General features: G+C 39.5%; 1 protein-coding gene across 1 annotated transcript in view; it reads right to left on the bottom strand.

Annotated features, from left to right (window-relative positions):
- vegfc (vascular endothelial growth factor c) overlaps positions 1–13850 on the bottom strand; it is a 96974-nt gene that overhangs the window by 8564 nt on the left and 74560 nt on the right. Inside the window, exons 5-6 of the mRNA XM_085163579.1 lie at positions 12518–12660; positions 6757–7072 (exon numbers count right to left, since the gene is read on the bottom strand). Coding sequence (XP_085019705.1) covers positions 6757–7072; positions 12518–12660 — 459 coding nt within the window. The remainder of the gene's footprint in view (positions 1–6756; positions 7073–12517; positions 12661–13850) is intronic.

The following is a 13850-nucleotide window of genomic DNA, read 5'->3' on the forward strand; positions in this document are numbered from 1 at the left end:
CAGTTCTGGTTCATCGTTTCATTCAATTATCCGCTTTCGCCCTTCTCATTCTCCGTTGCCGCCATGCTTTTTCCGCCATGTGCGTATGAAAACAAAGGCACTGCGCATGCATGTTTTACCCGTACTCTATCGCAATATTTCATTTTCTTATCGTTGCCCAACATTATACCGGTATTACCGTGAACTGTATGATATGGCCCAGCCCTACTGACTACGGATACTGACTACAGAATGGAGCAGTTGTCAGCCAGCTCCTCTACATGAATGACATCGAGCTGTATACCAAGAGTGAACATCGATTCAGTGATATACCTACTAGGATCTACAGCAATAAAATTGGAATGTCGGACTGAAGAATTGTAGTCAGATGGTAACGAAGAGAGGGAACATAGTCTGAGGGGATTGCAATACCAGACTGCAGGATTGGAAACATCGAGGACAGCTACAAGTACCTGGGAATACCACAGGCAAATGGGAACCACAAAGAGGCTACTAAGAAAGCCACAACCACCAAGTACCTGCAGAGGGTTAGGCAAATCCTGAGGAGTCAGTTGAATGGGAAGAAAAAGATCTGGGCAATCAACACCTGCGTCCTGCTGGTGATCAGGTACCCTGCTGGGATGATAGCCTGGCCGAAGGAGGAGATAGAAGCCACTGACATCAAGAGAAGGAAGCTCCTTACCACCGATGGAGAGTGTCACCCCATAGGAGATGGAAGGACTAGTGAGTCTCAGAACCACTGTTCAGGATGAGACAACAAACATCCATGAAGATCACCACAATCGGCTGTGTGCTTAGTAAATACCTCAGGCAGCAGAAACCTGAGAAATAAGAGAAGCAAGGAGAAGAATCATCATGGAAGGACAGGCTTCTGCACGGTATGTACCACCAGCCGATATAGGAAATGACTGACATCCAGAAATCCTACCAGTGGCTGAACAAAGCTGGACTGAAAGATAGCGCGTAGGGACTAATTATGGTAGAACAGGAACAAGCTCTGAGCACAAGATCCATCGACACTGGGATCCACCCAGCAGGGCGCAAGATGCTTGCAGGCAGGGAATACATGGAACGCCATAACCAAGTGGCTGGCATAACATCTGTGCCGAATACGGCCTGGAAGTCCCGAGGTCAAAATGGGAGACGCCCCAACGGGTGGTCGAGAATGACCGTGCTAAGATCCTATGGGACTTCCAGATACAGATGGACAAAATGGTGATGGTTAACCAATCAGATGGGGAGATATATGACACACATAGTGGGTAAAATTAAATAACTGTATGGCATGCTCAAAGTAACTAATGAGCATGTCAACTTTTTTCTATTGACATGACATTTTTTCCTAATGTCAATAACAACCCATCCAATCCGCACGTAACAAAATCAAACCATAGATGTCTATAAATTCAGATGCCCATAAATTATGTGTAATAATGAGAAATGACATAGGGAAAAGGTACTGAAGACACAAAGAAAGGGAGGGGCAAAAAAGCACAGAAAATCATGGCACCGGCTGAAATTTATTATCAGAACTAAAATCAGCTGGTTCTGTCTAATGGCCTCTAAATAATGGCCTATAAAAAAGCGCTTCTTTACCAAGACACAAGAAACAGCTCATGATGGGTAAAATCAAGGCCATCTCTCAAGACTTTTGCAACCTTAGTTTTGCAAAGCATACTGATGGCAATGTTTACACAAGAATTTCCCTTTCTATAAAACTATTAAAAGAGCCATAATTCAGAAGTGGTAAGAACATCATTTTACTATAAACCGGCAACAACCAGGTACTCACTGCAAGATTTCAGACAAAGGGTTTAAAAGGAATTATCAGAAGAGTTGTCCAAGAACTAAGGATCACTTGTGGTGAGCAACATAAAATCCTGGAATCAGCAGGTACAATTGTTTGTATTGTTTGTATTTCAAAGTAATATGCTAGTTGCTATGGCCTGTATGCACGCTCATTATGCAAGGCTCCATTGCTAAAGAAGAAAAGGGATGTGGAAGGGGGTTTAAATTTAGCTGAACAACATTTAGATAGGCCTGTGAAATACTGGGAGAATACAGTCTGGTAGGATGTGACCAAAACTAAACTCTTTGGATGCCATAATACTCACCATGTTTGGAGTTCACAATATACTGCATATCTACAAATATACTTGGGCTCATACAGTCCCAATCAAAAGTTTAAGACCACTTGAAAAATGGCAAAAAAAAAAAAAATCATATTTTGCATGGTTGCATCTTAACAAGGTAACAACAAGTAGAGCTTCTACATGCAACAAGAAGAAATGGGAGTGAGACAAAACATTTTTTTAACAACCCCCCAAAACAGAAATCAAAGTTCCAAACATGACCTCAGTAATGAGTAGCTCCACCGTTATTGTTGATCTCTTCAAAAATTTGTTGCAGCATGCTTGATGCAAGCATTTCCATGAGGTGAGTGGGAACATTTCTCCAAGTGGTGAAGACAGTCGCATGAAGGGCATTTACTGTCTGGAACTGTTGTCTATTTTTGTAAACTTCCATTGCCATCCATCCCCTAAGGTTCTCAATTGGATTTACATCAGGGGAACATGCAGAATGGTCCAAAAGAGTGATTATTCTCCTGGAAGAAGTCCCTTGTCCTGCAGGCATTGTGTACTGTAGCGTTGTCCATCCATCCATCCATCTTCATCCGCTTTATCCGAGGCCGGGTCGCGGGGGCAGCAGCCTAAGCAAAGAGTAGCGTTGTCTTGTTTAAAAACACAGTTGTTACCACACAGTCATGACGGATGCTCTCTGCAACATCTGGACATAGCCAGCAGCCGTTTGATGCTCCCGCACCTCCTGAAGCTCCATTGTTCCACTGAAAGAAAAAGCACCTCCACTGTGGTAGGTGGAAAACATCTCAGGTGGGATCTGCATGTCATGCCAGTAACACTGGAAACCATCAGTACCACCTAAACTTTTGATCAGCTGTTAGACAGCCTGTTTCAGTTTAAGCATTGTTTTCAATAGATTGCATGCTCAAAAAAATGTTTTGTCGCAGTCCCATTTCTTCTTGTTGCAGGTTAAGATCCAACCATACGATTTTTTTTTTGTTGCCTTTTTTCAAGTGGTCTTAAACTTTTGATTGGGACTGTATATATCCCTGTATATATGTGTAATAAATGTTCTGTGTCCCAGAAGCCTGCAAGTTCTCACTTCAGCCAACACGGCTTTAAGACAAACACTTTCCTGTATGTTAAAAAAGTCAAAGGTTACAAATAGTAGCCCAAACTACTCCCTTTAGAGTTACCAAATGATTTATAGCCAGTGCCAGATTTACCAGCGCTTTCAACACAACAGAACAAAGTTTTTTAGCCTAATAAGAAAAAAGTCAAATAACTGACTACTTGGCTATTTTGGATATAAAAAAAAATGTTCATATCTCAGTCATAATTGGCAACAGAAAAAGAGCTTACATATCTTAAAATGATATGTCCTAGCACATGTTTGGTTGACTATAACCTAAAATATAGGCCTCATTGTCCAAACAGACATACAAGCCTTGTAGCCAAGGAAGTTTAAGGAACAAACAATGATCTAATTCTTTATTATACATACTTTATCATTATAAATTCTGAAATCGCCCATGCTTTTTCAGCTGCACAGGGTCTCACATGGTGAATGACAGAATATTTAGTTGCTGTTACTTAATACGACCAATAAACCCCCTTTGAAATACACAGATGAGTTCAAATGGACAAGCATAATTTCTTTTAGACGCATGTTCATAGTTACATATGCATAATGATCGGATCCCAGACACTAGATTCCTACTGTTATGTTCTACTCATAAATCACACTCAGACAGGGTCACAGTGGGTTGAAAGTGGACCAGATGGAAGGATGTGTGTGTATGTGCGCACGTTTCCTCCTGTGCCATAGAGGAAATGGTTAACTGACAGCTAGGAGAAGTCATTAGCACACTAGGGTCTTGTGTTACACACCGTTGTACTGCAACAAACTCCTACATACTGGTGTGGGATCAGTGCCTTACACAGTGCCACTAACATCCTGAAGGTTGGAGTGTGTGCATTTATGTGTAGCTGTAGAGATCTTTTCCATGAAAGTGAAAAAAATTAATTGCAAAGTACATCATTAATTAAGAAATGCTTGGTACATACAGTAAATTTGCTAAAATGGTTATACCAGCATGCTTCACCTACCAAGTCAGTAAGCTAAGGAGTGAGAAGTCACAAAACACTGGCCAAAAATAGAAAAGAAAGCTTTTATTATTGCATGTAGAGGTCTGGGCATTCCTCGCTACACTGTACAGCATACACTACATTGTTAAGTTTCTAAACACAAACTTAACAATGTAGACATAGAAGAGCCACCTCCACGGGACAAGACTCAGTCCATCTGCATCTAAAGGACAAAGGACACTCTTTCAAGGATGCCAATATTCACATTTTGGACAGAGAGGACAGATGAGTTCGAAAGAGGAGTGAAAGAAGCCATTTACGTCCACTGTGAGCGACCATCTTTGAACAGAGGCCGTGGTTTACAACACCAGCTGTCTGCCATCTATAATCCAGTTTTGAGATCCTTCCCAGATGCCTTAATGCCCACTCACATCCTGGGCCATCTGACCTCAGGAAATCACATGATAGGATGGGGCTAGGTTTCACAATGAGCTCACCTGAAACCCTGGTTGACTGTGACCTACACCCGTTTTCACAACTTGGCTCATGTGATTAGGTAGAGGATCATTAGGGGGTCCTTTTGTCCCTCTCAGGGGGATTATCCCACAGGTCTTAAATCTGGGACCCTACACCATTTGACCCTAGAACTGAAGAAGCTTCTCGGATGAGAGGTGAAATGTCTTCAAGCAACTTAAAGAAGTCCAGACGGTTTTCTTTCCAAGCTACTTAGACAACAGGGTAACACAGCTGGGCCTTATCTGACATAACAAGACAGGGAAGAAGCAATACACTAACACAGGACACAGCTCTATCAAAATAAAACAGGAAACATGAGACACAGACTAAGACGCAAACTTGACACTGTGATCAGTGAAGAACAGACATGAGAACAAGAACTAGAACAAGAACTAATTGACATGACACATGGAACACAGGGGAGGCACAGTAACAAAACTAACAAATATAACCAGGGCATAACTAAGGAACCTCGAAATACAAATGACCATACCAAAAATGACACTAAATCAAAGATTATTCAAAATCAGAAACTGTCATAAACACTGGGTTCTCAGACCATGACACGGCCACTATAAAACTTATGATTTTATAAAATATGATGCAATGCTGTCGATTAAATCAAGTATTAAGTGCTTAAAATAAACTCAATCTAAACATCTGCAACAGTAAGATTAATCCATATAACACTGATGGTAACACCTTGCTGCAAAATAATAAAGATAGGAAATAAGTACTTTTACTTTTGATCATTTATGGAAAATAAATTTATTGTAGCCATTATCTAACTCTCTGTGAATAGTACTCATGGTCATTGATCAATGGTCATATTAATAATAATGAAAATGAGCTTGAAACTCATTGTTAGCTAGTGATCCTAGTTGTAGTCATTGTGCATCTGGACCATGTATAAATCCAGGCATTTTTCCTACTGAATGAATCAAAACTAATAACCTGATGTTTTCTTTGAAGTTCTTTTGGTCCCTGTTGGTTTCTTCTTCAGTGTGCATCACCCGTTCCTGAAGCAATAAATCATTCCAACTTATACTGCTACCTCAAGCCTCGACCATAGGTACAATATCCTATTTTTGGACATCTGTGTTTGGTTTATGCCTCATGTAAAAGAGCTTTCTGTCATACTGTTAGGTTATCTGAACATAAATCTTGTCCAAATGTATATAAAGTCTCTGAATGTTGATCTAGGAAAACCTGTAGGCTTATAATAACTTTACAAACCTTTCCAAAATGATCTATTTTCTATCTATTTTTGAATATTTCGCATCTAGTGATCTCTTTTAGTCAAATCTGTCACGATCCTGGTTTTTTTGACCCAGCGTTTTGAGTTTTAGTTTATGTTTAAGCCCTTCAGGTTTTCTAAGTTCATTTTTTATCATGCCTAGGTTGTTATAGTTCTTTGTTATTAGATTCCCCTTGTGTCTTCCACCCATGTTAAGTCTCCCTTGCCCTTCACGTGTTTCATGTCTGTGTCTTATGTTGTCTAGTTCAGGTTGTCATGTCTGCGTCTTATGTTTCCTGTTTTATTTTGAAAGAATTCTGTGTTGTTCCCATGCCAAGTCCTGCGTTCAGGTTTTCATATATATATGCTTATCATTGCCATGTTTAGAGTTTTGTTTGTTTTTCTGTTTGCCAGGGTTTTTCATAGTTCGTGCTTCCTTTCTAGTTTACCCAGTTTAGGTTATTGCTTAGTTTGCATTGTTTTTGCCCTTTTATTTTGTACTGTTCTGTCTGCCTTAATAAACAGCTCATCATCAGTTAAGTTTGAGTTTTAGAATGTCTGCACCTGGGTCCACTCTTCACACTCCACGCAGTTTGCCTCGGCAAACTGTGACAAAACCTATGCGTCTAAAACTTTAAAAGACGTTGATTTAACATGGCTGATAACAGTCTTTGGTGTATCTAATTGGTTATGTATAAGCTTAGATTTAATATTCACGCTGTTGATTGAAGACAAGGTTCTATCTATTCCAATCCCATCATTCTTGCCAACAATGTTATTTTAAATGAGTAAACAGCAGATGGAAGGTAGTGAACTTCTCACATCTTTCCTTACCTGCATGTGGCTTGGTGGAACCTCCTTCCTTTCAGGAAGCACTTATTTGGCGACTCATTGCATTCACAGGAGCACTTTGTCTTGTTGAGAGGCTGATGTCTTGGGCATGTCTTGCTGCATGTGCACTGACAGGTCTCCTTGTTGAATACATGGTTCTGTGGGCAGGATAGGCTAGGTGGCAAGTTGCAAACACACTGGCAGGTATTGCGATTCAAGTGATGGTTAGGACCACAGTCTTGAGTTTGGTGGCACACACACTGACAACTTTCCACGTCCAGTTTCTTATTGGGGCCACATAAATCTGCTGAGAATATGTCTGTAGAGTTGGAAGAAAGAGAGACACTGATGAAGTTGGTTACTTAAACTTAGCATGAACTACATAGATCAGCACAAACTGATGGCCAAACATTCTACTTCAGGATTTTCTGGTACAGAGCAGAAATACTTTCTCACACAGATCCAGGTAGAATAGAATAGATTGAATAGAATTTTTTTTCCATTAATAGATTTCCATTAAATACACTGCAGTCCTGGCCTGACGAGGTAGCTCTTCTGTGTTGTGCCATCTGCTTCGCCAGAGGTTGTTTGGTTTCCCCGCTGTATAAATCCTGGCAATTAACAGTGTACACTATATTACTCTGTTTGTGTCGGGGGACCCGATCCTTGGGGTGGACCAATTTTTGGCGCAGCATGTTTTGGGGTTTAAAAGCCACAGAGATCCGGTGTTTAGAAAAAATGCGTCTCAACTGTTCCGATACTCCTGACACGTACGGGATCACTACAGGTTTTCTCTTAGGCAACGGTTGTCCATTTACGTGAAAAGGGAAAAAACCATCTCTGAATCGAGGAGGGGGCTTAGGGTACATCTTTCTAGTGATGGGATTTCCGGCTCTTTTTAGAGAACCGGCTCTTTCGGCTCCGAACCGGCTCTTCAGGTTGTTTTGTTGCTTTAATTAATTTATTATTAACAATAATATAATATTATGCACAAAAGGAATTACTAATGTAAAAAAAGTGGTTTTATTTATATATGCTTAAATATAAATATATGCGGTGGCCCGTAGAGACAAAGCACGTACAAACTCCAAAACACATTTCTAGCGTTAACTGAACTTCCAAAACAGAGCTACCTAGATCACTTAAATTATACAATTGAAAGCATATGTGTATTGTTTGTGTATTTATACACAAGCACTCATATATATATATATATATTCAAATGATTTAAAAAAAAAGTTAATTTACCTGTTACTACCACACACCACTTCCTGGCTTGTGTAGCCACTAGGTAACAAATGCTCAAAAGCTCACGTTTTTACGTGTTTTGGAGTTTCTACCTGTTTTGGAGTTTGTATGTGCTTTGACTCTAAGGTACCATAAATATACTTTTATTTATTCACTACAAATAACTAACAAGTAACTACCGCCCCTCCCCCCTCTTCCCAGCGCAAAGCACAAGGCTCGCATGCGGAGTGAAGCGGAAAAAAAGTGCGAGAGGGAGGGTGAGAGAAAGAAAAAAAAAACCAACAGCAACCCACGGCTCGCGATGAGGAGCCGGCTCACGTCGTTCACGTCAAAGGTCCGGCTCTAAGAGCCATTTTGTTCGCGACCAACACATCACTACATCTTTCGCCATCTTACAATGCTGTGATTGCAGCCATTCCCCAACTCTCTGTGAATGGTACTCATGGCCATTGATCAGTGGTCTTTGATCAATTGTCATGGGAATTTGCATAATGATGAAGGAACTGACTTCCCAGCCCATTGTTCCTTTAGTGGTGCTAGTTTCAGTCATAATGCAAATGTACTGTTTACAAGGTTGGATGAAACCTGCAGTCAGCTGAGACTGAAGAAGTCACTTGGATGAGTGACGAAATGTTTCTCCCACTGAAAACGCTACGTTCAGATGAACAGAATCAACTTTTGGAGATTTACTTACCTGGATGATTGAGAATGCACCAAATAATACATTGTGTTTAATGATGATTTAAATGTGATATATATGCAAAAAATAAGAAAGAAGACAAAAACTATCAAATCAGAAATGGGACAAAAGTAAAATCAAAAGTACTTGACTCTCTAGTATAACTCTCAAACATACACCTTAAAGCAGATGAACTATAAGCTAGAGAGGAAAGGGTGTCTCACTAATTTAGAAAATCTTCATTTAACCTGGAAAATGAGTTTGCTACTCCACAAGAAAAAAAGCTGCAGTAATTAAACCATTGCTTAAAAACCATCTAAGCTAATTATAGGTCAACATATAGACTCTAAAACAGCTAACTCATTATCTGCAGAAAAGTGGTTTACTTGCAGTTTCAGTAAGGTTTCAGAACTCATCACAGTACAGAGACAGCGTTAGTGAAAGTTACAAATGATCTGTTTATGGCCTCTATGAACTCATCTCTGTGCTTCACCTGACCTCAGTGCAGTGTTCTATACTGCTGACCATAATATTTTATTACAAAGATTAGAGAATACACTAGGAATTAAAGGTACTGAGCTGCGGTGGTTTGAATCACATCTATCCTAATAGACTCCATTTTGTTCATGTAAATGGTGAGTCCTCCTCACAGACTGAAGTTAATTATTTAACAAATTTAACATTCTGCTCCTCACATACAAGGTCTTAAAACAATCAGGCCCCTTAACCTTGTACCATACCATCCTATTAGTGCACTTTACTATACAGTATAAAGCACCTTGAGATGACTGTTTTTGTGATTTGGCACTGTATAATTTTTTTTATTTGAACTGAATTACACTGTGTATGTATCTGACTGAAGATAGATGGTAGGTATTAATAACAAAAAGTGACAAAAAATATTAGCGTCCGCTGTGCGTGGGAAGAAAACTTCTTTTTACAGCGAAAAAAAACCCTAAACAAGCACCGAGTGCGCAACGACGTAACGGGAAATTCACAGAGAAACTTGCAGATTCTTCAACTTACCGCTGCGCACACCTGCACCAGGGCAAACCTCCGCCTAGCCACTCCTGCTTTACAGGTGAAAATAGAGCAACAGGACCGCTGAGTCTTTGATTTTATTTATTGTGTAAACACAAAACATATTTTATTTTATATGCTGGAATGTGCAGAAAATAGGTTTAAATGTTAAACTAATTTCTTCCAGTCAGAGAATGGTGCATAAAATGTAATTTTTGCTTGATGCATAAAGTTAAAAGATTAAAACTGATAAAAACAAGTCTTAAAAAAAGAGACTTTTGCATTTGATTACATTTTGTATGATGGATTATGCAGAAAAAGTAGAATTGGGCTAAAAGATCTATCGCTTTATCACCTATTCAGGTTGTAAATCGTGTTTTTAAAAAGTAATTAAGTAACTAAGTAATTAATTACTTTTGAAAATAAGTAATCAGAAAAGTAACGGGATTACTTTTTTGGGGAAGTAATCAGTAATTAGTTAATTAGTTACTGATTGCTTTTTTCAAGTAACTTGACCAACACTGTTCCTCACAGCAAAAAGGTCATTGGTTCAAATCCACCATCTGGGCCTTTCAGTGTGGGCTTTCTCCCTGTGTTTGCATGGGTTGTCCAGCTTCCTCCTGAAGCCATGTGCTTTTAGTGGGGAAGGGTAATTGGTGATTCTAAACTTGCCTCTAGGTGTGAGTATGAATGGTTGTCTATCTATATATATTTCACAATTCTAAACAAGAATAACACGCGAACTCTCGTTATAGACCCTGCAGCTTTTTCAAAATGCCTAAATGTACAGTACAGCCCACTGCTTCATATGTTGTGACTTAGCAAACCAACTTTGTCAAGAAGCAGTTGGAAACTGTTCCAGAACACTGGTTTACAAAGTTAAACCATTAATATATTACAAAAAAGAGCCAAGAGAGGGTGTTTGATTTGGGTTGGGGGATTTTATTTAATAGTGAAAGAGGCTTGTAAAGTATTTGCATAATATTTCTAAAGAAACATGTAAAAACATGTTATTACGCATAATCACATTATGCTTCTGCATTGTGGTTTGGCTGACAGTCTTAGTTTTAATTCATTGTGACAGTCACTGGCAAATACACTCTGCACACATACATAAAAAAGACATCCTCATTATTATGAGTAAATAGTGTTATCATGTAAAGTTACTCTGAATTTCCTCTAATAGTTTTATCTAATCTAATTGAATCTCTCTACTCTAACCTTAAATACCAACAATAATATTTCACAGCCCACAGGCTTCATTATAGTCATTAGATTTCTAAACAAGGCTACAATACAGTCAACTCACAATAACTTTGCAGCTGGTCTCATAGAAACTGCTAATTTGTCATTTTTTCAGTTTATTGACTTTGTTGAATTTGTTTGTCTCAGTTGAATTTGCTTGTGTTGTTGTACATGTAGTGTTTTGTCAGTGACACCACTTTTGTAATTTTGCTCCGTACCCTGTGTCCAATTATTATGTGATTAAAATACATGCTTTCAGTAGGTATTTTCAAAAGTACTGCATGAACTGTTTAGATATTACAGCTGTATTTACATATTGTTCCCATTTTTAAAGGTTCAACAGTCACTGCACAACATATTGTTCAATGTAAGGATTGTTATTGATGCTTGGATGAAAATCTATTTCACTTATTGTTTGGCTGAAGTCTACAACCCTGTGCCATCACAAATGCAGTATCTCCTCCATTGAGACACTGCCAGGCCTTTGCAGTCTGCCATAGTGTCAAGTACTACCCAGTGGGGTCCAAACCCTTTTCTAGGTCTCTGCAAAATAAACTGGACAAGCTGAGAGCCAGGATTACAACACAATGAGAAATAAGAGAGCTCTAATTTTCACTGAGACCTGGCTTTCAGAAAAAGTTCCAAGACTGCCGTTCAGATACAAATTCACTCCGTAACTCAAGTACATGCCACACAGAAACAACTATTGTCACGGCTGTGGCAGCAGTCGTGTGGTGTAGTGAAGGAAGGACCCAAACTGCTGGCACTGGCTGTGATGCGAGTAAGCTTTATTGCAGAAGGTGAACACAACAAAAGCGAGGGCAAAACTAAAACATAACCTAAACTGGGAACAGCTAAAGAACAAACCTAAAATTATACAAACACAAGATGAAGAGCAGAAATGGCACGGAGGATGTTGGGCAGAGAGACACAGAAATTACACTAGGCTACACAGACGACTTGGCTGAGGTGTCCTGTGGGAGCAACACCAGAGCTGGTGATACCACAAAGTAAGTTTTACTGTAGGTACATGTTAAAGACATAAATTCTAAATTCAGATAAAAATTAGGTTATTGTACTTGGTACTAAACATTTAAAAAACATGGTATCTAACTAGATCCTTACTCTGGATGGCATTACGGTCTTTTTTGACCAGCATATATCAATGTACACAACAAATATGCATATCTCTAAAATTAGAAACATTTTCTTTAGAGCCATAATGAAAAACTAGTTTATGCATTTATTACTTCTAGGCTGGACTGTTGAACAGTAGCTGATTTAATTAGAGTACTTTAAGTTCACATGAATTAGGTGATGAGGTTTGATTTTAAGTAGTGCAACGACATGCAAAAGTAAGAACCACACAGTACCATTAACACTGCTTAGTACTGCAGATTTAACTTTGTGGAAGCAGATGATAATCTCTTGCTCTTATGCCTACTGCATGCCTGTCACCAGCTATAATTGTTGTTTTTCTTACTCTTTTTTTTTCTCAAAATTGTTTGGGTAAAATAACCAACTGTAACTTTGCAGTATTTTCTTAAAAAATGAAAAAAAAGATACACTCACCAGTGTGCTGCTGGGAGGGCTTTGTAGGGAACACTAGTGGAGGAAGAGGATTGACATGCATACTGGCAGTGATACTGATGCACCTACATTGCCTGTTGCTCCAGGTCTGACCAAGAGGACACGTCCTGTTGGCTAATGGACACCTTCAATAGACGGAGACAAAAAGATTGATAATACTTAGTTAATCCACATGTTCTGAAATTTTGTTTCCTTTTTTCTGTGTTAGGCAATATAGATGTGCTCACTGGTTCACTCAGAATGCAACAATCTATACAAACCTACATGAACCTATGTAAAAAAGTCAAATATTGTGCCAATAGTCTAATGATCTGGGGCTGCTTTGGTGCTTCAGGACCTGTACGACTTGCTGTAATAGATAGAACCATGAATTCTGCTCTTTACCAGAAAATCCTGAAGGAAAATGTCCGGCCATCAGTTTGTGGCCTGTAGTCAGCCAGCTGTAATTAATCTGTGTCGTGGTCCAGGGTTTTAGACAAAGTCACTCCTCTTGGAGGACAGATGGTTTGAAAGAGGAGTGAAAGAAGCCATCTATGTCCACTGTGAGCGACCATCTTTGAACAGAGGCGGTGGTTTACGACATCTACTCTCTGCCATCTATAATCCAGTTTTGAGATCCCTTCCCAGACGCCTTAACGCCCACTCACATCCTGGGCCATCTGACCTCAGGAATTCGCATGATAAGGTGGGGCCAGGTTTCACAATGAGCTCACCCGAAACTCTGGCTGATTGGGACCCACACCCAGTTTCACACCTTGGCTCAGGCGATTAGAGGATCATCAGGGGGTCCTTTTGTCCCTCTGTGGGGGGAAACTCCCACTAGGTTTATATCTGGGACTCTCCACCATTTGACCTTAGAACTGAAGAAGCTTCTCGGATGAGAGGTGAAACGTCTTCAAGTAACTTAAAGATATCCAGACGCTTTTCTTTGCAAGCTCCTTTGACTTCATTTGTTTCAGTTTATAGCTATGTTCATGAGCATTCTGCCTTTGGTTTATTTTGTAGACTCTTTTGCTTTTTTAATCTTCCTGTTGTGCCTCTTTGTGTTGCGTTTACATGGTTAAGCTTGCCATCTCTGTATGTTAGTTCCTGTGTTTGTTTGTGTGTGTCTTTTCATCTGTGTTTTATATTGTGTTCTACTTCCCTTGTCTCATCATTTGTATTGTGTTTTCATTGTGTTCCTTACTTATTTTCCCTGGCTTCATTACTTTTTGTATTTATTGTCTGAGTCTCCCCTTCTCCATTGTGAAGTTGCCCCACATTGCTATGTGCTTTCTAGTGTTTCCTAGTGATGTTTTCCTGGCTTTGGACCATG

This window comes from Neolamprologus multifasciatus, chromosome 6 (genome assembly GCF_963576455.1).
Source record: "Neolamprologus multifasciatus chromosome 6, fNeoMul1.2, whole genome shotgun sequence".
In the NCBI taxonomy this organism is placed as follows: Eukaryota; Metazoa; Chordata; class Actinopteri; order Cichliformes; family Cichlidae; genus Neolamprologus; species Neolamprologus multifasciatus.